The following is a 24,977-nucleotide window of genomic DNA, read 5'->3' on the forward strand; positions in this document are numbered from 1 at the left end:
GCCGAATCCAATTTTTTTAAAATCCGAATCCGAAAAGGTTCTCGAATATATTGAATCTTTCGAATCTCGAATCCTACGAATCCTGTACATAAGAATTGTCCAGGGCTGTCCAGAAACAATGGATCTGTATGGGGATGAATGATCACAGACATGGCACTAGAAAATCATCCCCATACAGAGGAAAGGATCACTACATGTAAGTCAGTTACTTCCGAAAGTTCCCAATAACTGCCTGTAATGAGGACCACAGACTTGGTCTATAGGACAGCTTCAGGTGTGTGCAGTCACAGTTAGACTGCACCCTCTGCATGTCTCATAAGAGAGGGACTTCTTGTGTCTACAGAAAAGTGACAAGATCATTGGGAAGTGCATTGGTACTATGACCCCCATCATCAGCCTGCCACTCACATATCAATAGACAGCAGCAGACCAGCGCAACACAATTTACAAGAAGTCACTACTACTACTCCAACCCTCTCCTGACAGCATGCATGCTTTCAAGAGGCTGAACAACGGATCTGCTATGAGACGTAAAGCGGTTCAGTGAGTGCAATGAGAGAACACAGAGTTGAGCACACAAGTTACCCCAGAGCTCACAAACACATCTCTGCTGTGCAGCAGGCAGCAGATAAGGCGTCAGCAGATAAGACTATGGAAGCCGCCAGAGAACCAGCAACCTCAAGGACAGCTGCTGAAGATGCTCAAACCGCGTCAGTTTGTCTGAACCTTCTCCTCCTCCCTCTTTTGTGGATGGAGAAAAAAAAATTGGCAGGAGAGCTGTGCAAAGAAGTCCAGAGAGTGTCACCTGCTGCCCAAGCACTGCAGAGGCGGCTGCCCGGGACCCGAGGTGAGTGCACTGCTCAGGCTGCTGTTATGAGGTGCTTGCTTCAGTGGCGGATCCAGAGCCTGGTCTCGGGAGGGGCACTTCCAGATTATTCCAGATAATTTTCTGTCCGCCGCCACAAAACAATGGTGCTTATAGAACAGACTACACAGTGTAGAGGTATACTGTATATTGTGTGGCACAGTGTATGCTGTATGTGTATAACAAACATATTTCACATGAATACTTACAATTACTTGGCTTGGCCCTTGGGGATCTCGGACACCACTTGCCCCGTTGCCCCTCCTTCCTGGATCTGCCAGTGGCTTGCTTAGGGTTTTACATGGGAAAGTTCATGGGTAGGGAAATCTCAGGAGGCAGGCGCCTCGGGAGGCGCGGGGACGTGACATCGTAGCAGGATTCATAGGATTCGAGGGATTTGTAGATTCAACGGATTCGTCATCACACCTCTAGTTTCATGACACCCCGCCAGCACCCTCACCCTGATGCACGGCCTAGTGTCACAAGAAGGGAAAATTTTTGGAAGATGGTGAAGGAGTACATAGCAGACTGTTTCAGCTTCCCTCAGTGCCTTATAACTACTGGGTGTCCAAGCTGGACACGTTGCAGGAACTGGCGCTCTACTCCTTGTTGGTGCTGGCCTGCCCTGCCGCAAGCATTTTGTTTGAGCGGGTATTTAGTGCTGCTGGTGGCATTATAACAGATAAGCGTATCCGCGTGTCAACTGAAAAAAATATAAAATGTTGACAGGTTGACTCTTATAAAAATTAACAGGGCCTGGATTGACCATGACTTTTTGACTACACCAGAGGGAATCTGATGAACATAAAGGCACTTTAAATGTGTTATTTATAATGCACTGAATATACTGTATTCCCATGCACCCCTTTCACCACAAACAAGGGTATATGGTTGAATCTTCCCTTTCTCATCCTCCTTCTCCTCTTCCTTCATATCAACAAATGCTTATTTATGGCATATAATGCACTTGCATGTATTCCCTTTGCATATAATGTTTTACAGGGTCAGCTCAGCTACGGGCCCTCGCATATAATTTATTAAAGGGTCAGCTCACCAACATGCCCTTGCATATCATTTTTTCGAGGGTCAGCTCACCAGCAGGCCCTCGCATATAATGTTTTAGAGGGTCAGCTCACCAGCAGGCTCTCGCATATAATGTTTTACAGGTTCAGCTCATCAGCAGGCCCTCGCATATAATTTTTTAGATGGTCAGCTCATCAGCAGGCCCTCACATGTAATGTTTTACAGGGTCAGCTCACCAGCAGGCCCTCGCATATAATGTTTTACAGGTCAGCTTCCCAGCAGGCCCTCGCATATAATTTTGTAGAGAGTCAGCTCACCAGCAGGCCCCCGCATATAATGATTTACATGGTCAGCTCACCAGCAGGCCCGCACCTACAACCCTTTAGAGGGTCAGCTCACCAGCATGCCCGCACCTAAAATCTTTTACAAGGTCAGCTCACCAGCAGCCCCGCACCTAAAATCTTTTACAGGGTCAGCTCACCAGCAGGCCATCGCATATAGTTTTTTACAGGGTCAGCTCACCAGCAGGCCTTCATCTACAATCTTTTACAGAGTCAGCTCACCAGCAGGCCAGCTCCTAAAATCTTTTACAGGGACAGATCACCAGCAGGCCAGCTCCTAAAATCTTTTACAGGGTCAGATCACCAGCAGGCCCTCGCATAATGTTTTAGAGGGTCAACTCACATGCACACCCTCACCTACAATCTTTTACAGAGTCAGCTCACCGGCAAGCCCGCACTTAAAATCTTTTTACAGGGTCAGCTCACCAGCAGGCCCTCGCATATAATTTTTTACAGTGTCAGCTCACCAGCAGGCCCTCACATATAATTTTTTACAGGGTCAGCTCACTAGCAGGCCTTCATCTACAATCTTTTACAGGGTCAGCTCACCAGCAGGCCCGCACCTAAAATCTTTTAAAGTTCAGCTCACCTCCAGGCCCGCACCTAAAATCTTTTACAGGGTCAGATCACCTGCAGGCACTCACCTAATTATACCTAATAGGTAAATTCCACACATGCTGCCTTGCTTGGATGTGGTAGCCGTAGCTGTTTCTCAGGCTTCCTCTCCGGAATCGAACCCTGATTCCCCGTTACCCATAGTCACCATGATTTGCACTGATAATAACATCAAAAGTTGATAGGCCAGACATCCGAATGGGACATGCAATTGGCCCCAGGTAATCTAGAGTCACCAAAGCGGCAGCAGGCCCTCACCTATAATGTTTTATATAGTCAGATTTCAGGCCCTTGCCCCAAATGTTTTTGAGGGTCACCAGCAGACCATCAATCATAATTTTTTTTCAAGGCTGTGTATGATGCCCTCCTTTATGTGTAACAAAGGGTGTATTGTAGTGCCGGTTCCTTGTAATTTTTCGCAGCCCTTTCACTTAGTGCATAGGCTTTATGAGTGTAGGAGTCCCACTACATGAACAATTGTACCACAATGTGAATGAGGCCCACCTTTGTGTGATATACAGGTTGTATCAGAGTGCCTCTTCCTTGTAAATTTACTTTTAAAATCGATTTTATCTTTGGTTTTGTGCATATTATTGTCAGTCTGTAAAAGTGGCGTACTACTCTAACAACATTGTTCCCAGCAGCGACCTGGGAGTCCAAGATGCATCCAGACATCCTCCCCATTCTGTCCCCGAACCATTTTGCTGGTGTTTCCATCAATTTCTGACCTTTTCCTATAAACCAGGCACCCTCCCCTCTTCAGAGCAGGGTGTGGCTGGTTTAATGCTCAGGTTCTCCCATTGACTTCCATTATACTCAGGTGCCTGGTAGAGCACCCGAGCACCCCAATGTGTTCGGCCTGACACCCGAGCACTATGGTGCTCGATCAACATTAGACATGTTCTATTTATTTTGTGGCACTGCGACAGAGATATGGATCTGGACAGTAAATGGTCTGCTGTCTGCAGCCCCATTGATAGGAATGGGTAAGAATCCAATCTGCAAAAAATGCATATGCGGAACAAAAATACGTTGCGGAACAAAAATACGTTAGTGTGCATGATAATCCGATCTGCAAGTATCCGATCTGCAGAAAATGCTTATTGGATGCGGAACAAAAAATATGTTAGTGTGCATGAGACCTTATCGATCAGGTCACACAATAAAAAGGTATTTTGCTAATTTGTCGGAAGAACGGCAGCACATTTACATGGGTAAAAAACTTTTTTTGTTTCATTGTGCAGGTATAAAGCTTTCTGCTTCTTAGTCCTGGTAGATCATCCAGAAGTCAGATTTTTTTTTTCAGTTGAACCTTTACAGAATATTTAATAATGGAAAATATTGTATAAACGCCATATTCTTCCCATATGCTAAATTAAAATCGGCTAGATTAAGTCCATTCTAGTCATGCACAGACTACTACTGTTTCTCTTTTTTAGTTTCTCTTATTTGCTGTGTGTCCTTGTCCATAATGTGTGATGTGTATATAGTGTATATACATGTACTGTCTACAAACATTGCTGAATACACAGTTTAAGCAGACTTCAGCTGGCCCATCCAGTTTCAGTGTTGTGACAGTAAACAGCAGGGATATAAAAGCCTAAGGTATTAGTGGGACGCAGGTTTAGTGGCTGCAGAGGACATCAACAGGACAGAATGGCTAGCCAGTCCCAGGGAATCCAGCAACTCCTTCAGGCTGAGAAAAGAGCAAAGGACAAACTTGAAGAGGCCAAAAAGAGTAAGATACTTGGTGTTCTTGGAAATTGTATTTTTCTTTTTTTTTTATAAGTGTCGTTTTTGATATATGCATTTGATATACTATATGTGTTGTTTTAACCTTTCTTACGTTGTTTTTAACCTTAATTAATTCTTAATTCTTAATTTCTTTACTGTATACACGGGGAGCAAGGTGTAGTATAGAAGTAATGGACTTCAGTATTCTGCCATTCCTATTCCTGGAATTATTTAGGTAATGGAGAAAAGTATCATGGTTATGCCACAAGGACAGGTTTACTGAAGTCGTTTTGGAGGTCAAATTCCGCAGTAAATTATACAATGAGTATAAAGGACAGATATGAGTTCTCTTTTTTTTTTTATTCACTCCTGATTTTGGCTTCCAAAACTGCATCAGGAAACCTGACCATGTGGGCGTACCCTCAGTGAAGTTTTAACTACATGCTGCTTATATTCTGTGAATGAAGAGAGCAGAAAGACTGTAGCAATATACTGATATAGCAATATACATGCTGCTGTTATTGGTGCCTCTATTCTGCTGATGGCGAGGGCAGCATTGGAGGGTAGAATTTTAGGGTCCTCATTAAAGCAGTCCTCCAGGCTTATAAAAAAAAAATAGCCAGCATCCTTCTGGCCAGTAGTTGGTAGACAATCTGGTCAGTACTTACCTCTACGTCTGGCCGCAGATTCCACTGTGCTCAGATGGGATGCAGGACCTTTCACTCAGGTCCCCTGCATTTGAACAGGAAAACTTAGGCTGAGTTCACACGGGCGAGATTTTCGCACGGGTGCAATGCGGGAGGTGAACGCATTGCAACCGCACTGAATGTGGACCCATTCATTTCTATGGGACTGTGCACATGAGCTGTGATTTTCACGCATCACTAACATGGTTATAAGGGAAAATAATAGCATTCTGAATACAGAATGCTTAGTAGGTGACCAATTGAGGGATAAAAAATAAATAAATATATATATATACTCACCTTCTCCTCTTGATCGCATAGTTCCCGGTCTCTTCTTTACTTCTTTAATGATGAACTACCGGCTAGGACCTGTGGTGACGTCAGATCACATGCTCCAATCACATGGTCCATCATCATGATGATGGACCATGTGATTGGAGCATGTGATCTGATGTCACCACAGGTCCTAGCAGGTAGTTCATCATTAAAGACGTAAAGAAGAGACCGGGAACTACGCGATCAAGAGGAGAAGGTGAGTTCATTTATTTATTTATTTTTGACCCTCAATTGATCACCTACTAAGCATTCTGTATTCAGAATGCTATTATTTTCACTTATAACCATGTTATAAGGGAAAATAATAACATCTACTTCTGTGAAGAAGTTCGGGTCTGGGTACCACAGTCCGTTTTTTATCACGCACGTGCAAAACACATTGCACCCGCGCGATAAAAACTGAACATCGGAACGCAATCGTAGTCAAAACTGACTGCAATTGCGTACCTAATCGCAGGGGTTTGCCGCAATACACCGGGACGCATCCGGACCTAATCCGGACATGCCCATGTGAACTCAGCCTTAGAAACAAGTCCAGTCAGGACATGAGTGGAGGAGCACGCATCCAGTCTGAGCATAGTGGAGACAGCAGAATGGGCATCCTGACGTAGGATTTTCCCAAGGTCGCACTAGCCCACTAGTGTACCAAAGGATCATCCAGTGGGCCCAAGCTCTGGCAATAATTGACCACTCATAAAACAGGACACGTAAGGTCCCATATACACAGAGGGTTTTCCCTCAGAATCATTTCCTCTTATGGGCCCAAGGGACTAGAGTCCGACGCTGGATCTTCCCACAACAGGTCAGAAGGCTTGCAATTTTTTTGGAAAGCCTGGAGAACTCCTTTAAAGGGGTTGTCCGGGTTCAGAGCTGAACCCGGACATACCCTTATTTTCACCCCGGCAGCCCTCCTGAGCCTGGCATCGGAGCATCTCATGCTCCGATGCGCTCCCGTGCCCTCCCTGCGCTAGATCGCGCAGAGCACAGGCTCTTGTGTTTTCAATAACACACTGCCGGGCGGTAACTTCCGCCCAGCAGTGTGTTCGGTGACGTCACCGGCTCTGAGGGGCGGGCTTTAGCTCTGCCCTAGCCGTTTTACTGGCTAGGGCAGAGCCAAATCCCGCCCATCAGTGCCGGTGACGTCACCGGGCTGCCTGTCAGCCCCATAGAGAGCCCGGTATGTCACCGGAACTCAGAAAAATGCCTTTGCCCTGCGCGATTTAGCGCAGGGCAAAGGAGAGCATCGGAGCATGAACTGCTCCGATGCTCATGTCAGGGGGGCTGCCGGGGTGAAAATGGAGGGATGTCCAGGTTCAGCTCTGAACCTGGACAACCCCTTTAAGGCTGCAAAACATGGACCAAAGACCTCATGTGAGATAAGTTTGGCTCAGTAGAACTGCACAGGGTCTGGGTGTTGCAGTCATAATAAAAATTCTAAAATCCATCATTTAAGGCCATTTGATATGGGCCTATAGCAGATAATGCAATTTTAACATGTTAGTTAACATGGTTCCAAGGGTGGAGTTCAATACACTAGTTTCTTTAGACATTAGCAATAACAGTTCCATCTCCCTGGAGAAGTTTAATCCCACACATGTGTTTTTACATTTGTCCATCTTTTGAGCATAAATACCTTGATGGGTGAACCACAAACCCCTTTGTATTAAGTGTCCTTGTCCATAATGTGTGATGTGTTTATAGTGTATATACATGCACTGTCTACAAACACTGCTGAATACACAGTCTAAGCAGACTTCAGCTGGCCCATCCAGTTTCAGCGTTATGACAGTAAACAGCAGGGGTGTAAAATCCTAAAGGTATTAGTGGGGTGCAGGTTTACTGGCTGCAGAGGACATCAACAGGACAGAATGGCTAGCCAGTCCCAGGGAATCCAGCAACTCCTTCAGGCTGAGAAAAGAGCAAAGGACAAACTTGAAGAGGCCAAAAAGAGTAACATACTTGGTGTTCTTGGAATTTTTTATTTTTTTTATTTTATAAGTGTCGTTTTTGATATATGTATTTGATATGTGTTGTTTTAACCTTTCTTAAATTGTTTTTAACCTTAATTAATTCTTAATTTCTGTTCTGTATACACGGGGAGCAGGATGTAATCTAGAAGTAATGGACTGCTGTATTCTGCCATTTCTATTCCTGGAATTATTTAGGTAATGGTGAAAAGTATCATGGTAATGCCATAAGGACAGGTTTACTGAAGTCGTTTTGGAGGTCAAATTCAGCAGTAAATCATACAATGAGTATAAAGGACAGATATGAGTTCTCTTTTTTTTTTTTTTATTCACTCTTGATTTTGGCTTCCAAAACTGCATCAAGAAACCTGACCATGTGGGCGTACCCTCAGTGAAGTTTTAACTACTTGCTACTTATATTCTGTGAATGAAGAGAGCAGAAAGACTGTAGCAATATACTGATATAGCAATATACATGCTGCTGTAATTGGTGCCTCTATTCTGCTGATGGCAAGGGTAGCATTGGAGGGCAGCATTTAAGGGTCCTCATTAAAGGCGTCCTCTGGGCTTATAAAAAAAAAAAGCCAGCAGCGTTCTGGCCAGTTGTTGGTAGACAATCTGGTCAGTACTTACCTCTCTATAACCGCAGATTCCACTGTGCTCAGATGGGATGCAGGCCCTTTCACTCAGGTCCCCTGCATTTGAACAGTAACACTTAGAAACATGTCCAGTCAGGACATGAGTGGAGAAGCACGCATCCAGTCTGAGCATAGTGGAGACAGCAGAATGGGCGACCTGACATAGGATTTTCCCAAGGTCGGACAAGCCCACTAGTGTACCAAAGGATTTTCCAGTGGGCCCAAGCTCTGGCAATAATTGACTTCTAATAAAACAGGGCACTTAAGGTCCCATATACACAGAGGGTTTTCCCTCAGAATCATTTCTTCTGGTGGGCCCAATGGACTACAAGCTGACGCTGAATCTTCCCCAAACAGGTCAGAAGGCTTGCAATTTTTTGGGAAAGCCTGGAGAACGCCTTCATAGCTGCAAAACATGGGCCAAAGACCTCATGTGAGATAAGTTTGGCTCAGTAGAACTGCACAGGGTCTGGGTGTTGCAGTCATAATAAAAATTCTAAAATCCATCATTTAAGGCCATTTGATATGGGCCTATAGCTGATAATGCAATTTTAACATGTTAGTTAACATGGTTTCAAGGGTGGAGTTCAATACACTAGTTTCTTTAGACATTAGCAATTACAGTTCCATCTCCCCGGAGAAGTTTAATCCCACACATGTGTTTTTACATTTGTCCTTCTTTGGAGCATAAATACCTTGACGGCTGAACCACAAACCGCTTTGTATTAAGTGTCTCATAGACAGAAATGTGTTAAGATGAATGCATCTGGAAATGATCCACAAACAAAGGGAGGTAAAATCAAAGAAACCCAACTATGATAAAGGGCTTTGATCAGAAACTCACTTAAAGTTTATAGGGTTTTCTGTAAGATCATAAACTTACCATAGCAAGCAATATGTCCACCACCAAACCCAGAGGCAGATTTATTCCTGAGACTATTGCAAAGACACACAATATGTGTCTAATCAGAACATAGAGGAGAGTTCTCTCCACCATGGCAGCACACATCCAGTTCTGCTCTCCTAGTTGCCTTTGAAATCCCAATATCTCTATTGTATTCCCTGACTATGTGGTCTCCCATCTGTCTGCAGGTTGGTACTGGGTCATACCATATGCGATTCAGTGTGGTTGTTTATGATGACTGTGAAGTGACAATAACACTATACAGAGGTCAGTGTAAGTCAGCCATGATGTGGCCACCCTGGTCTTCCTTCTTTCCCAGACTTCTGAATGGTAACGTCAATGCTTGGAGATTAATCTCTGTCTCTCTGCTGTAGGACCTGTCAATAGATTCATGGGGAAAAGTGTCCGCTGGGTGGCTTCCCTTTGGTTACACAAATAGGAAGAGTCCTATCAATAAGGACATGCCAGGTGGGGAGAAGCTGGAGGGAAACTGACCGGAGAACACTTCTCCTTGTGCCTGACTCCTCAAAATATATTTTCTCTGAACTGTTTCAGCATTACAGAATAAAGTGCTGTTCTATGTAATATAATGGAGGAGCCTGTCAGTATTTCAGGTTTGAACCTGATTCTACTGACAGGTTTCCTTTAAACAGATTGCTGTTCATAACTCTGGGAAATCTGGATAATAAGTAACACAAAGATGCCCTTGAAAAGACAAATCTAGAGGTTGTGACAATGTCAACTAATGCTTAAGCAATACTGTAGTCACTTGACGAAGACTTCTTTCTAAACTTAGACTCTTGCGTTACAACCAATATGGCTGACTTTAAAGTCCCCATGGAGGTTGGAACCCTGATTTTTCCTTTGTGTTCTAGGAAAGCTGAGTAACAAATGCTGTATGAGCTGCAAGTTAGCCATATTGGTAATTCCAAAACATGTATAATAAAGACACAGATAAATGGGATTTTTCAGGAGAAGAATTAAAGCACCTACTGTATGCATACTAGGCTCTGCTTTTTAAAGTCTTTAGAGGATCACTAATATGTCATAGTGATACAGTTGTGTTCAAAATAATAGCAGCGTGTTTAAAAAAATGAACAAAGCTCAAAATCCTTCAAATAGCTTTTAGTTCCATACACACAAATGCATTGGGAACACCACACATTCTATTCCAAATCAAAACATGAAAAAAATATATCAAATGTGTGTTGTTCCTATAACAAAATTGAAGAAAAGTGAATATTAGACTGTTAAAAAAAATAGCAGTATTTGTATTTTTCTTTACAAACTCAAATATTCACTATATAAACTGAATTTTTTGGGAAGATTTTGCTTTCCTTTGAATCACTTAACTAATATTTATTTGTATAACCACTGTTTCTGAGAACTGCTGTACATCTGTGTTGCATGAAGTCAACCAACTTCCGGCCACTAGACCCAAAAAGAACAATCTTACTTTCATCAGTCCACAAAATGTCTCTTTAGACCAGTCAATGTCCTCTTTGGCAAATTGTAACCTCTTCAGCACATGTCTTTTTTTCAACAGTGGGACTTTGTGGGGGCTTTTTGCAGATAGCTTTGCTTTACATAGGCGTCTTCTAATTGTAACAGAACTCACAGGTAACTTTAGATTTTCTTTGATCTTCCTAAAGCTGATTGATGGCCGAGTCCTTGCCATTTTGGCTATTCTTCTATCCATTCGAATGGTAGTTTTTCGCTTTCTTCCACGTCTTTCAGGTTTTGGTTGCCATTTTAAAGCATTTGTGATCTTTTTAGCTGTACATCCTATCATTTTCTGTACTTCTTTATATGTTTTCCCCTCTCCAATCAACCTTTTAATCAAGGTACGCTGTTCTTCTGAACAATGTCTGGAACAACCCATTTTCCTGCACTGTAATGTTCCTTAAATAAGGGCAATAATTGCCACCTGTTTTTCAAAGAATGAATGACCTCACTAATTGAACTCCACACTGCTATTATTTTGAACATGCCCCTTTCAATTACTGATTGAATTACACTGAATCAGCAGCATGCATGTCATGACTGTTGGATTTCTATACTCTACTACATCTGCTAGCAAATAATTTGCCATGTAGAAATATAATTTCTACCAACAACAGTGATTGATCAGGTTAGTGATGTCTAACAGCTATTATTTTGAGCACAGATGTATATCAAAACTTTAGATGGGTGGGGGTCTGAGCGCTAAAACGCCGCTGACGATATGCGCTCGCTTTTCTCTCCTCGTTTTAGAGATTGGTGGGGATGCTCAGATCCCCACCAATTTAAAGTGTGTATATGTCTCTATGACATATCAAAAGTTAACGACCCTTCAAAGAGTATGCCTCCTATTCACTTCATAGGCTACAGTGTTCTGCTTCTTTAGTATGTGACGCTTGTCTGCTTGATCCCCACTTTCCAACTCAGTTCAGGGTCTGATCTGTATTTTCCTATTCAGATGAGTAGGAGTTGAGGGTCTGGATAAAGAGCATATAGAGAAACATAGCACCAAAGGCTTAAGAAGTATATTGAGAAAAGGCTTTTGGTGTCTCCTGCTGCTTTCTCAACAGATGATTACAATAACTGGAGGTACACTTTAAGGTAAGAGCTGGATGACGACTTCACAATTCTCAGCTGTAGGGAAGAGCAAATCTAAAATGAAAATTTACGGAAATTTTTGCAAAAGGAATTTTTATCTTGCAAGGTTGTACGGCATATTGATAAACTTGTGATTGGGGGATGCAATCGCAGGACCACTGAGTGATAACTCTCCATAGATACTAAGTAAAAATGGTGGGGGCAGACTCAAGACTCACATGATTGCCTTAGGGTACTTTCACACTTGTGTTAAACTTTTACGGTATTGAGTTCCGTCCTAGGGGCTCAATACCAGAAATAAACTGATCAGTTTTATTCTAATGCTTTCTAAATAGAGAGCATTCCGTTCAGTATGCATCAGGATGTCTTCAGTTTAGTCACTGTGCGGTTTTTGGATGGAGAAAATACAGCAGCATGCTATATATATATATCCGGAACACTTGCTATTTTCCATTGAAATGCATTAATGCCGGATCCAGCCCCAAGTTTTCCAGAAAAACTGATCCGGTTTTGAGGTCTGTGCATGCGCAGGCCTTTAAAAATGTGAAAAAGATAAATACCGGTCCAGTTTTTCCAGATGACACCGGAGAGACGGATCCGGTATTGCAATGCATTTGTGAGACAGATCTGCAAATGGTATCAGTTTGCATACAGATAGCCAAATCCGGCAGGTAGTTCCGGCGACGGAACTGCCTGCCGGAATCCAACAACACAAGTGTGAAAGTACCCTTACTTGTTGCTAGTCTTCTGTTGACTGGTGGACTTGGAAACTCTTGATCTTGGGAATGGTTTGGGCTGACCTCAGGGAACCTACTGATCACAGTTTTATAGTTTTTAATAATCTCGACCTCTGCACTGTCTATTAATGTGAATCCTAGTCTTATTATTAGGCAAATTTATGATTTAGGCTACAGACCGTTATAAATCAGACGTATTGTTAATCCTTGGCCAGAATTCTGAAAAATGGGTCCGCGCACCAGAATTCTTTTCGTACGCCAAAAATCTTGTGTGCTAAATTTTGGCGCATGGAGGCACATTTAAGCCACAATGCATAAAAAGGATAGTGAGTGTCTAAAACATTTGAAAAATGTGGTGCAAAGCATGGTCAAAAGAATTTTGGTCCTAAACCCTGGCACATTTTCAATAGCAAATCTGCCCCCAAAACACCCAAATTTTTGCTGTATTTTATTTTTTTTAGATTACATTTTACAGGGCTTCTTTACTCACTTTTAGTGCATTTTTTGGGTCAGCGACTGATGTTTTTTCCAAAAATACAGCCTGCCCTAGCATCCTTTAAACTTTTTGGATGGTCAAAGTGGGACACTTATGGTTCATAGTTTAAAAGATCAATTTTTCCTGATTACGGTATCTATACACTTTAATACTTTAGTCTTAGCGTACAAATTATCTGAATATCGAAATTTCTACAATCCAAATTGTATTAAATAATGAAATATTATAGAAGGTGGGTCTAATATGCAGAGAGGAACCAAACAAACACTTTCTGGATCAATATTGTCAATGTAATAATGCAAATCTATACTTCAGATCAAAAAGAGGGACATTTAAGGAGCAAAGAGGGACAAATGGGACATATGCTCTAGGGGTAGCATATTTCCATTTACATGAACACATGAAAAAAACACGTAAAAATGTTTTTACAGGCCCAAAAAAGAAAATGTGTGGAGGTAGCCAACGTAAGTCATGTGAAACCCACTGTGATAGGATGTCTTTACCAGGAACTGTCCTTGCTACACATGCTCAGGGCCGGCTCTATTATTACCACAAACACTCATCGTTTTCACTGCACATTGTGGCAGGCGGGTGCTGACTGCCTCCGCTGTTTACACCATACAGCCTATGCAGACTCAGGCCGTTAACCCTTTGTGTGCTTTGTGTCTAGCTTACAAACACGGTTTTGTACCTATTATTTATTTCCTTGAATATTACCGTACAGCAACAAAACAGCGCAAAATATTATCAATCTATACTAAGACAGGAAGAAAATAAGGCTTTAGTGCATTTCACTTGTTTCGTAGGCACAGTTCTCAGATGGGTGAGATAACTTCGCTTCCTGCCTCTGGTTTCTTATACATTAATTCACTTACGGTAAATGTCAGCAATGTGACTCGAAGCCTGTATTATTTAAAGGGGAAGTGGAGACAGGAAGACATTATTTGAGGTCTATTTTTTTCTTGTGCTATTTGCATAATGGAACAGGAGTTTTCATAGTTGTGCTGTACTGTTTTACGCATTTACTGGCTTTACAATGCCGTCCCTGCTTTTATTTGTGTACGTTAAAGGGGTTGTCACTTAAAAATGTAAAAAAAAATTAAAGGGGTTCTCTGGACTTTTAATATTGAAGCCCTATCCTCACTCCTCAGGACAAATCAGCAATATCAGATCAGGTACCAGACCCCACCGCTCGGCTGTATGATCAGCTTACACCTACCGTCATCCTTCTCTCTTCCTGATGCTGCTTTGCCATAGACATAGCAGCAGGAAGGGGAGGGAGATGGCACGGGCACACTGTGCATGCTGTCTGACCTATCCTGAGGATAGGTCATCAACATTTAAAAATAGTTAGGGTGGGTTTACATCACATTTTTGACATACGTTTAAGGGGGTTTTCACATCATGTTTTTGCTATCTGATTAACTTATATGTTGAGAAAAGATACAAGAAGATATAAAAAAAGTATACATTAATGTATACTTTGCTTTACATTGGAACTCTATGGTGACAGATGCCACTGTATGTCATCGGTCTGAGGCGTCCGTTTAACATATACATATTTTTTTTTGTATTTTAAATGTATGACAAAAACGTGATGCGAACCCAGCCTAACAGATCCCCTACACTCCTCAGCTGCCCTGCCAGTGACATAATGCTGTCATTGCTATCCAATACATTCCAGAACTGTAAGGGTTACATAGCATCATAAATCAGTATAATGCTATGCGATCCGTCAGGGCTGGGAGCTCAGGACAGGTACTCTCGCTGACACGCGCTGTGAGTCTAATGTGTGGAACTCTCTCGTGTGAACGGAGCCTTAGGTCTCCTGCACACGAACGTGTGCGCCCCGTGGTCGCAAATTGCGGGCCGCAATGCACGAACGCCGTCCATGGGGCAGCCGCAGCGAATCGCGGACCCATTCACTTTAATGGGTCCCCAATCCAGCCATTCCGCAAAAAGATAGGACATGTTCTATCTTTTTGCGAAATGGAAGTATGGGACGAAACCCGACGGAAGTACTCCGTAGTGCTCCCACAGAGTTCCGTTCCGTGCTTCCGTTCCGCACCATTCCGCATCTCTGTATTTGCAGACCCATTGAAGTGAATGGGTCCGCATCTGTGATGCGGAATGCCCACGGAACGGCACCCGTGTATTGCGTATCTGCAAATGCGGTCCGCAATACGGCAACGGGGCGCACACATTCATGTGCAGGAGGCCTTACAGATACACAGGAGGCTCCAGTGACTTCATGAGCCATGTAGAAGTAGTTCCTTTATCAGGCTCTGATCTCAACTAGCTCTGACACTCCCCCACTGCCTCTAAGGGCTCAAGCACACAAACGTATATTCTTTCCATGTCCATTCCGTTTTTTTTGAGGAACGTAGACGGAACCATTTATTTCAATGGTTCCGCAAAAAAAAAAAGATGTACTCCGTATTCATTCCGTTTCCGTATTTCTGTTTTTCCGTTCCGTTGAAAGATAGAACATGTCCTATTATTGCCCGCAAATCATGTTTCGCGGCTCCATTCAAGTCAATAGGTCTGCAAAAAAAGCGGAACACATATGGAATGTACTCTGTATGTCTTCCGTATCCGTTCCGTTTTTGTGGAACCATCCATTGAAAATTTTATGCACCGCCCAATTTTTTCTATGTAATTACTGTATATGCCATACGAAAAAACGGAACGGAAAAGAAAACACAACGGAAACAAAAAACGGAATAATGGATCCGTTAAAAATACTGAAAAAGCCATATGGTCGTGTAAAAAAAGGCCTATTTATGTATTTCCGTTCCGCCAAAAAATAGAACAATGTCTTATTATTGTCCACATTATGCACAAGGATAGTACTGTTTTATCGGGGCCAGCTGTTCCGTTCTGCAAAATACACACAGACTTCATCCGTATTTTATGCTGATCCGTTTTTGCAGACCACAAAATACATACGGTTGTGTGCATGAGCCCTTAGTCTCTGTTACCAGGGACGGATTTTGCCTGACAACAGGCAGTAGACTGCAACTTAGATGGAAGTGAGACCCCTAGAGGCCTTGACTGTACAGCTCTTTTCAGGTGGATGCAGGCAGATTCTTAAATTAAGTGATTGCTATTTACACCAGTGGCCACTGAGGAAGGGGTTTCTGTACCCCGAAACGCGTTTGGTGAAAGACAGTGAGGGACCATTAGGAAGAAGAACCTCTATCTACACGAGGAACAAGTCATTTACGCCTAAGAAGTTATTCAAAAGAACCCCGCTTGGAAACAAAGATCATCTGACCGCCCAGTGAACCACGTGGGACGCCACTCAGGTCCTGGAAGGCCAAAGCGGTAATACAAGCAGTATCGCTACATCCGGGGAACTTCATTATAGAGCCGATTCACAGGTCCTTGCAGCTCACAGTGAAGCATTTGAAAAACTTGGCGTATAAGTGACTGAACCACAGGAACGGTAATGTACCGTGTATATTTGTGACTCACCAATTTGTGACTTATCATATTGATTAATTCTGGATTATAGCACGTGCAGCCAACAGGCTTTATTAACTACCCCTGGAAATATACCAGTGTTTCTGCAAACGACTCTTCAGAGACTTTTAGTGCTATTACAGACATATGCGGTTTTATATTGTTTTATATTGTGTTTTATATTGATTGTTTTTTATGAGATGTTTTATTTGTAATATTGTAATATTGTAATGTGGTTATATTCAAACCTATAAAACTTATGTGGATACTTATATCGTGTGTTTGCCCAATATTTGAGTGACCCCCAATCTACATTTTTTATAAATACCTTCATACGAATCCAGCAGAAGAAAGGCTCCATATGCAGGGATACAGGGGCACTGTTGAGGGTATATGCACCTCTATGGAAGCCCTATTAGAGCTTAGTACAATACAGAGCCACTATATGGCTGCCTGCAAGAGATCTTTTGTTACGAAACAGCTTCAGCACCACAATAGTTGCTCTAATTGGACTTGTGGAAGGGACTGTTTCCCCATATATCTTCTCTCTTGCCATTTTGTTGTCAGTTCTATAAAATTTTCAGACGTACAAGTACACAGTGATCCCTCAAGATACAATGGCCTCAGGATACAATATTTTCAACATACAATGGTCTTACCTGGCCCATCGTAGGTTGAAACTAGACTCAACATACAATGCCTCAAACTCCGATCCAACCAGTCAAGGCCACTCACTTCTCTGGTAAAATAGCTGGATTAGTTGCTAGTTAACAGCTATTCCTGACTGTTATATGTAAGGACTTGTTTTATCTGTCTTAGTTATCTGCTTATTTTTCTTAAATCTTTATTTTCTCTTATCTTGGATGACTTCTTGGGGCTTTGGAACCGATTACTCAACTTAAAATGGTTTCAACATACAATGGTCATCCTGGAACCTGTCGGGCATATTTATATCTGCACATTAAGGTCTGACAATATTAGAACCAAAATGGAGATTCACATTCCCTTTAAGAGGCCAAACTTTCTGTTGGAATAAGCCAGAGAAGATCATGATGGTCACTGGCATACAATGTATATTGTTTTAAAAAGTTATTGCCAACAGATGTGGTATCTTAAGAGAATGTAATGGGTCTCACATAAACTGTCTCAAATACCGGGGTCAAGAGAGGTTATTGCTTAAAAACACTCGTTTCTCTAAACATATCAGTCTGAGGAACAATGGGTGTTCATGGCTAAGCCAGATCTGATAAGAGACATCCATAAAACACATCTGGTGTGGAATGGGTATCTTTTCGTATATATATATATATATATTCCTGTGTGCATTTATTTAGCGTTTGAACTTGTTAATGATTCATATATAATAAGCAATATTAAGTATTATAACCAGACATTATTAATGTATCTTTTTGTATTGTATCTCATTGAGGGGATATAGCAAGTTGTTGTTTTCTTCTCTTAAGAAGGGTCTATTCAGAGGAGCTGAGGGTATTTCAAACATCATTACTCAAATAGCTGTGACAATTAGGTGTATACAAACCAGGGCAAAAGCTAGAAGTTTATGGTTCTCTTATCTGACCATAAATAAGATGGTCTGTTGACTGTCAAAATGGATCCGTGATGTCTGGGAAAGTGATCCTAAAGTGTCAGAAAGAATACCTCCTAATTGATTTAAGTTGGGAGAGACCAAAGGTTAAGAGGTGTAATAAAGCCAGATATATATGTTAATTCTTAAAATTGCTATATGATACAACAGTCCCATCAAGTGGTAGATGGGCAGAAGCTTTTCAAAAATGCCAATAAAATGACATCATACCCATGATTACCATACGTCACACCCACCTTATCTAATTGGAAATCCCTAATCCAAGAGGGGATGGGCATAGATAAGGATTAGGATATCTGATCCAGTTTTGGGAGGAAAAAAGGAAAAACGGAGATCACTTGAAAAATCACTTGAGACAAAGAGGACTTGAGCCAAACATCACTTGGAACTTCTTCAGGGAGAACACTTGGGAATTCATTCATCAGCATCACTTCACACGTCAGGAACGTACCTTAGGACGGGATAGATCTGAATCTTGGAAAGCTGGGTCCCTTCTAAAAGCTCTTTATCCCAAAGCCAGGGGTAATGTATAACCTATTTTATTTGCAGTAATTATAAATCGCTCCAATTGGCATATAGTTGAGACCCCATTATTAGTGGGTCAATAGTGTTAACATTAATTTTATGGGAAATTTTAATGAACGTGCACATCATTAGAATTCCTGTAATATTGCTATCAGAGTGGAATCTCTGATCGGATTTTATTATCCGTAGTTAGGTCAACGGGCGTATTTATAAGATGTCTCTTACTGCCATATTCTCTGATTGAGCATAAGGGATTTTCCACAGATTCATTTCTATTGTTTTTTTTTGTTGTTGTTGCATTATAATATTTTGATTATCAGTATATTAATCGGTAATAATTTGATAAAAGGAAGTAGTATTATATTGTACTTAAGTCAGCCTGTAAACGGTGGAGCACCATCTTATGGTCAATTTTGATATATCTTTGTATTCATTTGTATGCCATTTGTACTGCTTGTATTTATAATAAATTATATTTTGTATAATTAATTGCACCCTGTTTCATTAGCTGCACAAATTAACTTTAGATCTCATCAATAAAAGAACTGGCGTTTATATGTCCGCCAATTAAATTTTCATTTTTTATTTTTTTTTATTTTTCATAAAAATCATATTTTTATGATTCCATATCTTATGTAAAATAAATACCCGACAAACCAATTAATATTGTATCTTAAGGGACCACTGTATTGCAACTCATTATATGCCTATGGATTCACTAGTGTGTATCATTTGCTATCATACTGTATAGCCACAGCCTATAAAGCATGAAAAGAGGTTGTATAGAATATTCTAAAAAACTATGCAGCACAGGTCCTAGGGTGGCCTCCTGAGCATCGGACACAAAAAACATGTTGTTGCATAAGAGCAAATTAACTATAAGTAGGCCTAAGGTGACCTCCTGGGCATTGGCCCACTGTAAAATTTCCCTCTGTATGGCCAAGCTGTCCCTGAGGACAATCCTCCATCGCATTCATCTAAGTACTCCACTGGATGGCTAGCCAGTAAAGGCCTTAAATATGAAAGAATAATGACATGGGCCCCCTTCCTCACCTGACCTAAACCCTCTTGAGAACTTGTGGGCCCTTCTTAAATGGGAGATTTACGGTACAGGAAAACAGTCCACCTCTCCGAACAGTGTCTGGGAGGCTGTAGTTGCTGCTGCACAAAAGATTGATCATCAATAGATTAAGAAACTGAAAGACTCCATGGATGGAAGGCTTATGACTGTTATTGAAAAGAAGGGGGATTATATTGGTCACAGATTTTTGGGGGGAAATGTCAGAAATGTTTATTTGTAAATTTTGAGATGTTTGTTTATTATTCTCACTTTAGCAGATTAAAATAAACGAGTGAGATGGAAAATTTTCCTTTTCCATTTAGTTACATAATATTCTGCACACTAATATTTGCCCAATAATTATGTTCATGTAGATATTCTCCTAAGAAAGCCAAAACCTCACTTTTACTTTCTTAAATATTCAGGTTTGAGGTTTATTAACATTTTGGATTGACCGACAGCATTGTAGTTGTTCAATAATAAACTTAATCCTCAAAAATACAACTTGCCTACAGTGTACCTACCTGCTCCTCGCCACTTGTTTCAAGCTACCTGGCTGCCTTCACAGAATTTTCAGTCCCCGTCTGTCAACTGCCACATGGACGGGGTCAATGACTGGCCTTCATGGTGACATCACCAAGCAACAAATAACCAAGCAGTGATGTGTTATGAGGGAACATGCCACCGCTGATGCCAGTCATTGGCTGCAGCAGGACACTGACACTGTCCTTCCATGCATTCCATGCAGAAAACTAAAAAATGTTTCCAATCTTTTTTTAATATAAAGATCCATATACACTCACCTAAAGAATTATTAGGAACACCATACTAATACGGTGTTGGACCCCCTTTTGCCTTCAGAACTGCCTTAATTCTACGTGGCATTGATTCAACAAGGTGCTGATAGCATTCTTTAGAAATGTTAGCCCATATTGATAGGATAACATCTTGCAGTTGATGGAGATTTGAGGGATGCACATCCAGGGCACAAAGCTCTCATTCCACCACATCCCAAAGATGCTCTATTGGGTTGAGATCTGGTGACTGTGGGGCCATTTTAGTACAGTGAACTCATTGTCATGTTCAAGAAACCAATTTGAAATGATTCGAGCTTTGTGACATGGTGCATTATCCTGCTGGAAGTAGCCATCAGAGGAGGGGTACATGGTGGTCATGAAGGGATGGACATGGTCAGAAACAATCCTCAGGTAGCCAGTGGCATTTAAACGATGGCCAATTGGCACTAAGGGGCCTAAAGTGTGCCCAGAAAACATCCCCCACACCATTACACCACCACCAGCCTGCACAGTGATAACAAGGCATGATGGATACATGTTCTCATTCTGTTTACGCCAAATTCAGACTCTACCATTTAAATGTCTCAACAGAAATTGAGACTCATCAGACCAGGCAACATTTTTCCAGTCTTCAACAGTCCAATTTTGGTGAGCTCGTGCAAATTGTAGCCTCTTTTTCCTATTTGTAGTGGAGATGAGTGGTACCCGGTGGGGTCTTCTGCTGTTGTAGCCCATCCGCCTCAAGGTTGTGCGTGTTGTGGCTTCACAAATGCTTTGCTGCATACCTCGGTTGTAACGAGTGGTTATTTCAGTCAACGTTGCTCTTCTACCAGCTTGAATCAGTCGGCCCATTCTCCTCTGACCTCTGGCATCAACAAGGCATTTTCGCGCACAGGACTGCCGCATACTGGATGTTTTTCCCTTTTCACACCATTCTTTGTAAACCCTAGAAATGGTTGTGCGTGAAAATCCCAGTAACTGAGAAGATTGTGAAATACTCAGACCGGCCCGTCTGGCACCAACAACCATGCCACGCTCAAAATTGCTTCAATCACCTTTATTTCCCATTCTGACATTCAGTTTGGAGTTCAGGAGATTGTCTTGACCAGGACCACAACCCTACATGCATTGAAGCAACTGCCGTGTGATTGGTTGACTAGATAATCGCATTAATGAGAAATAGAACAGGTGTTCCTAATAATTCTTTAGGTGAGTGTATATTGTTATTTTTACCTTAAATTGTAGCCTTTGTATTTTCTGCAAGGCTCACCGCATGTCTATTGAGCAATGCTTTCGTTGGGGAACACACATGTTCAGAAACACTGACTGGGGGCCTAATAGTGGGCCATTGATCTAAATACCACTTTTTGGCTGTCACTAGTATCTGGCTCTTATGGAGAAAGTTGAGTATGTACAGTACATGTAGCAAAACTTTTCCAGCAGAGATAGAAGCGTACAGGGTAGTTCTCCAAATATCAACTTCAGCAACTGTGAGTGTATGCCCATCATATTTACCGGCCATGAGAAATGCACATTTTTACATCTTTTGGGAACAAAATGTGTCTTGCATTACCAAATGGGAGCCAACTGTCCCTTCCCTGTTGTACTAGAAAACTAGATTTCATTAAAATAGTCATTGAAATGTTTTTTTCTTCTTAATCTAGGAAAAAATAAGCGATTAAGGCAAGCAAAAGAAGAAGCAATTGCAGAAATTGATCAGTACAAGCTTAAAAGAGAGAATGACTTTCGACGTATCCAGACTACTGTAAGTAACTACAATGTTTGACGCATGGTTCCCAATGCATATGCACTAGCATGAGGCCAGTTTTATTTAATGCCAGGTGTTTTGTATCTAGAAATACTCATTATTTTCTCTGGCCCAATTAGAAAGGTAAAGAAAACATTCACTATTTTAAACCATTTATGTGTTTTTCTTTAAAGTCCCCCATACACATTAGTGTACAAACTGTGTATCTGCCCATAGCAACCAATCACAGCACAGCTTTTATTTTACTACAGCACATGTTACTATACTGTAGCCATCAGGGCATAATGGGAGTTGTAGTTTTGCAACAGCTGGAGAGCCACGGGTTGCTAAACATAGGTCTACAGTATGCTAAGAAGCAGTGTAATAAAATAAAAGCAGTGATTTGTTACTATGGGCAGATAAACAGTTTATCTTTCAGACAGTACATGCAGGGATATGAGTGGCAATCTGAAATGCAGGGGAGATGAGAGGCAGAGTGAGAAGCAGTGTCTCAGCAGTTACAGTTACTTACATTAGTGTATAAAATGCATGCTGCGTCACTGGTTGCTATAGGCAACAAACATGTAGGGAGGTTAACATTCTAAATCACAATGGACCTTATTTTCTGACAACACGCAGGGAGAGGCAGATTGAGAAGCCCTGTGGTAATAAATAGAGTTCTGTGATTGGTTGCTATGGGCAACAGTTTGTAGTCTAGACAGCAGATGAGAGGCAGACAAATGCCGGGGAGATGAGAGGCAGTGAGAAGCAGTGCCTCAGCCTTTACAGTTACATTAGTTAACGCATGATGCTTAAAAAACACATTACTTAATTAGAACCTTCCAGAACCCCACAGTTTAAGATGGATTATGAAGTTTCATTGAGATTCATGAAGGCATGTAGGAGGCTTTGAAGAGCAACAAACTTTCCCTTTAGATAGAAAGTAGATAGATAGATAGATAATTAGGTAGGTAGGTAGGTAGGTAGCTAGGTAGATTGAGAGATAGATAGATTGAGAGACAGATAGATAGATAGATAGATAGATAGATAGATAGATAGAGACTTATGTTATTGTGCCAAAGTGATTAAAGTTTTGACATAGCATGATTATCAGTTAGATTTAATTGTTTATTATATTCCTTCCCCAGATAATGGGATCTCAAGGAAACCTGGCAACAAACATTGATGAACAGACTGGTCAGAAGATGCTAGCATATAATGCCAACTATCAGAAATACAAGGAGAATGTACTCCAGGAACTCTTAAAAATGATATATGATGTTAATCCAGAGCTTCATGTCAATTATAAGTACAAGGAATAATGCAATCTGCTTACATCTAGTCAGCATCACTAGAAAGAATGAAGTGTTACTCCAGCCAATGAAATAAAGGTATATGAATTGCTGGACAATATTTTGGTGGAGCATCAAAATTGCCAGTGAGAAATTTTCCAAATAAATCTGTTTCAATATCTACGACTCACAATGCTTATGTGAATGTTAGTTGTGTGTTCCTCCATGCTTGTATGAAAACTTCTTCAAAGCGTTCTTCTGGTCAACATCAGGACATGCTTCCATGATTCCAAAGAAAAAGTAAATACATATCTATGTAACTGTCGTCACACTATGCAATTAACCATAACTAGTGATTTCCATGAGCAATAATGGAAATCACTAGTGTGATGGTCTGAGGAGCCATGACACCCCAGTAGTGACACTGTCAGCTCGGTGATATGTGCAGGACATCCAGGCATTTTTCAGCAGGATAATGCTTATCCACTAACAGCAAGGCTTTTTCTAGGAATGTCTCCTCTAGATTTCAACTATTCCTTGGCCACCCAGTGACCAGATTTATTGCCAGTCAAGCATTTATGGGACCAGCTGGATGCCAGCTTTGGCAACCTACGAGTGTCCAGGATCTACAGGCCCAGCTGCAACATCTGTGGGCAAATGTTCTGCAGAATACCATAGAGAGCCTGTATGCCTCCGTGCCCAACCGTAACTCATCTTGTGTCCCGGCTAGAGGCGGGCCAACAGAGTCTCCTGTCAGTTGTACAGTTTTCTCCAATAAACTTCTTTCGCTCTAATATTGTAATCACTTACATATGTCATCATTACATTCACATATAGAAAGTTTAATTTCATTCCAACAACTTCAACTCCTTCATGGTCAGCTAAGAAACAGTACCTGGTATGGGCCCATACTGTGTTTCTGTGTTCCTCCCATTTTACATAGAGGGCAGGACACAGAGAAGAAAATGTAAGATAATGGTCTACCACCTGCCATGTAACAAATCAGAGGACAATAGGGTGCCACCAGAGGCATCATACAGAAGTGCTTGTAGTGTTTAGAGTCTGGTTTGTTCTACATTGTCCTCACAGTACAACTAGTGGTCGCTTACATTGTTTCTCTTGCTAACTAAGGGCTCTTTCACACTTGCGTTCTTTTCTTCCGGCATAGAGTTCCGACGTCGGGGCTCTGTGCCGGAAGAATCCTTATCAGTTTTATCCTAATGCATTCTGAATGGAGAGAAATCCGTTCAGGATGCATCAGGATGTCTTCCGTTCCGGACCGGAACGTTTTTTGGCCGGAGAAAATACCGCAGCATGCTGCACTTTTTGCTCCGGCCAAAAATCCTGAAGACTTGCCGCAAGGCCGGATCCGGAATTAATGCCCATTGAAAGGCATTAATCCGGATCCGGCCTTAAGCTAAACGTCGTTTCGGCGCATTGCGTCGTTTCGGCGTTTAGCTTTTTCTGAATGGTTACCATGGCTGCCGGGACGCTAAAGTCCTGGCAGCCATGGTAAAGTGTAGTGGGAGCGGGCGAGCAGTATAC

At 41.6% G+C, this 24,977-nt stretch overlaps 1 protein-coding gene across 2 annotated transcripts; it reads left to right on the top strand.

The window, feature by feature from the left end:
• The first annotated feature begins 4,500 nt into the window (after positions 1–4,500).
• ATP6V1G3 (ATPase H+ transporting V1 subunit G3) lies at positions 4,501–23,613 on the top strand. Of its 2 annotated transcripts, none has more exons than XM_044301680.1 (3): positions 4,501–4,582; positions 22,058–22,158; positions 23,289–23,613. In XM_044301680.1, the coding sequence occupies exons 1-3, from the start codon at positions 4,501–4,503 to the stop codon at positions 23,460–23,462; spliced, it is 357 nt and encodes a 118-aa protein (XP_044157615.1). In that variant the 3' UTR covers positions 23,463–23,613. The 2 variants fall into 2 exon arrangements, with proteins under 2 accessions (XP_044157615.1, XP_044157614.1); XM_044301679.1 differs by lacking the exon at positions 4,501–4,582 and adding an exon at positions 7,417–7,550.
• Positions 23,614–24,977: the final 1,364 nt, after the last annotated feature.

Source organism: Bufo gargarizans, chromosome 7 (assembly GCF_014858855.1).
Source record: "Bufo gargarizans isolate SCDJY-AF-19 chromosome 7, ASM1485885v1, whole genome shotgun sequence".
Classification (NCBI taxonomy): domain Eukaryota; kingdom Metazoa; phylum Chordata; class Amphibia; order Anura; family Bufonidae; genus Bufo; species Bufo gargarizans.

What these genes read in the sequence shown, in the direction of transcription:
- ATP6V1G3 (XM_044301680.1), top strand. Translation starts at nt 4,501, where the DNA reads ATGGCTAGCCAGTCCCAGGGAATCCAGCAACTCCTTCAGGCTGAGAAA. An exon ending in ACTTGAAGAGGCCAAAAAGA is followed by an intron (nt 4,583 to 22,057) that starts GTAAGATACTTG and finishes TTCTTAATCTAG; the next exon opens with GAAAAAATAAGCGATTAAGG. An exon ending in TTCGACGTATCCAGACTACT is followed by an intron (nt 22,159 to 23,288) that starts GTAAGTAACTAC and finishes TTCCTTCCCCAG; the next exon opens with ATAATGGGATCTCAAGGAAA.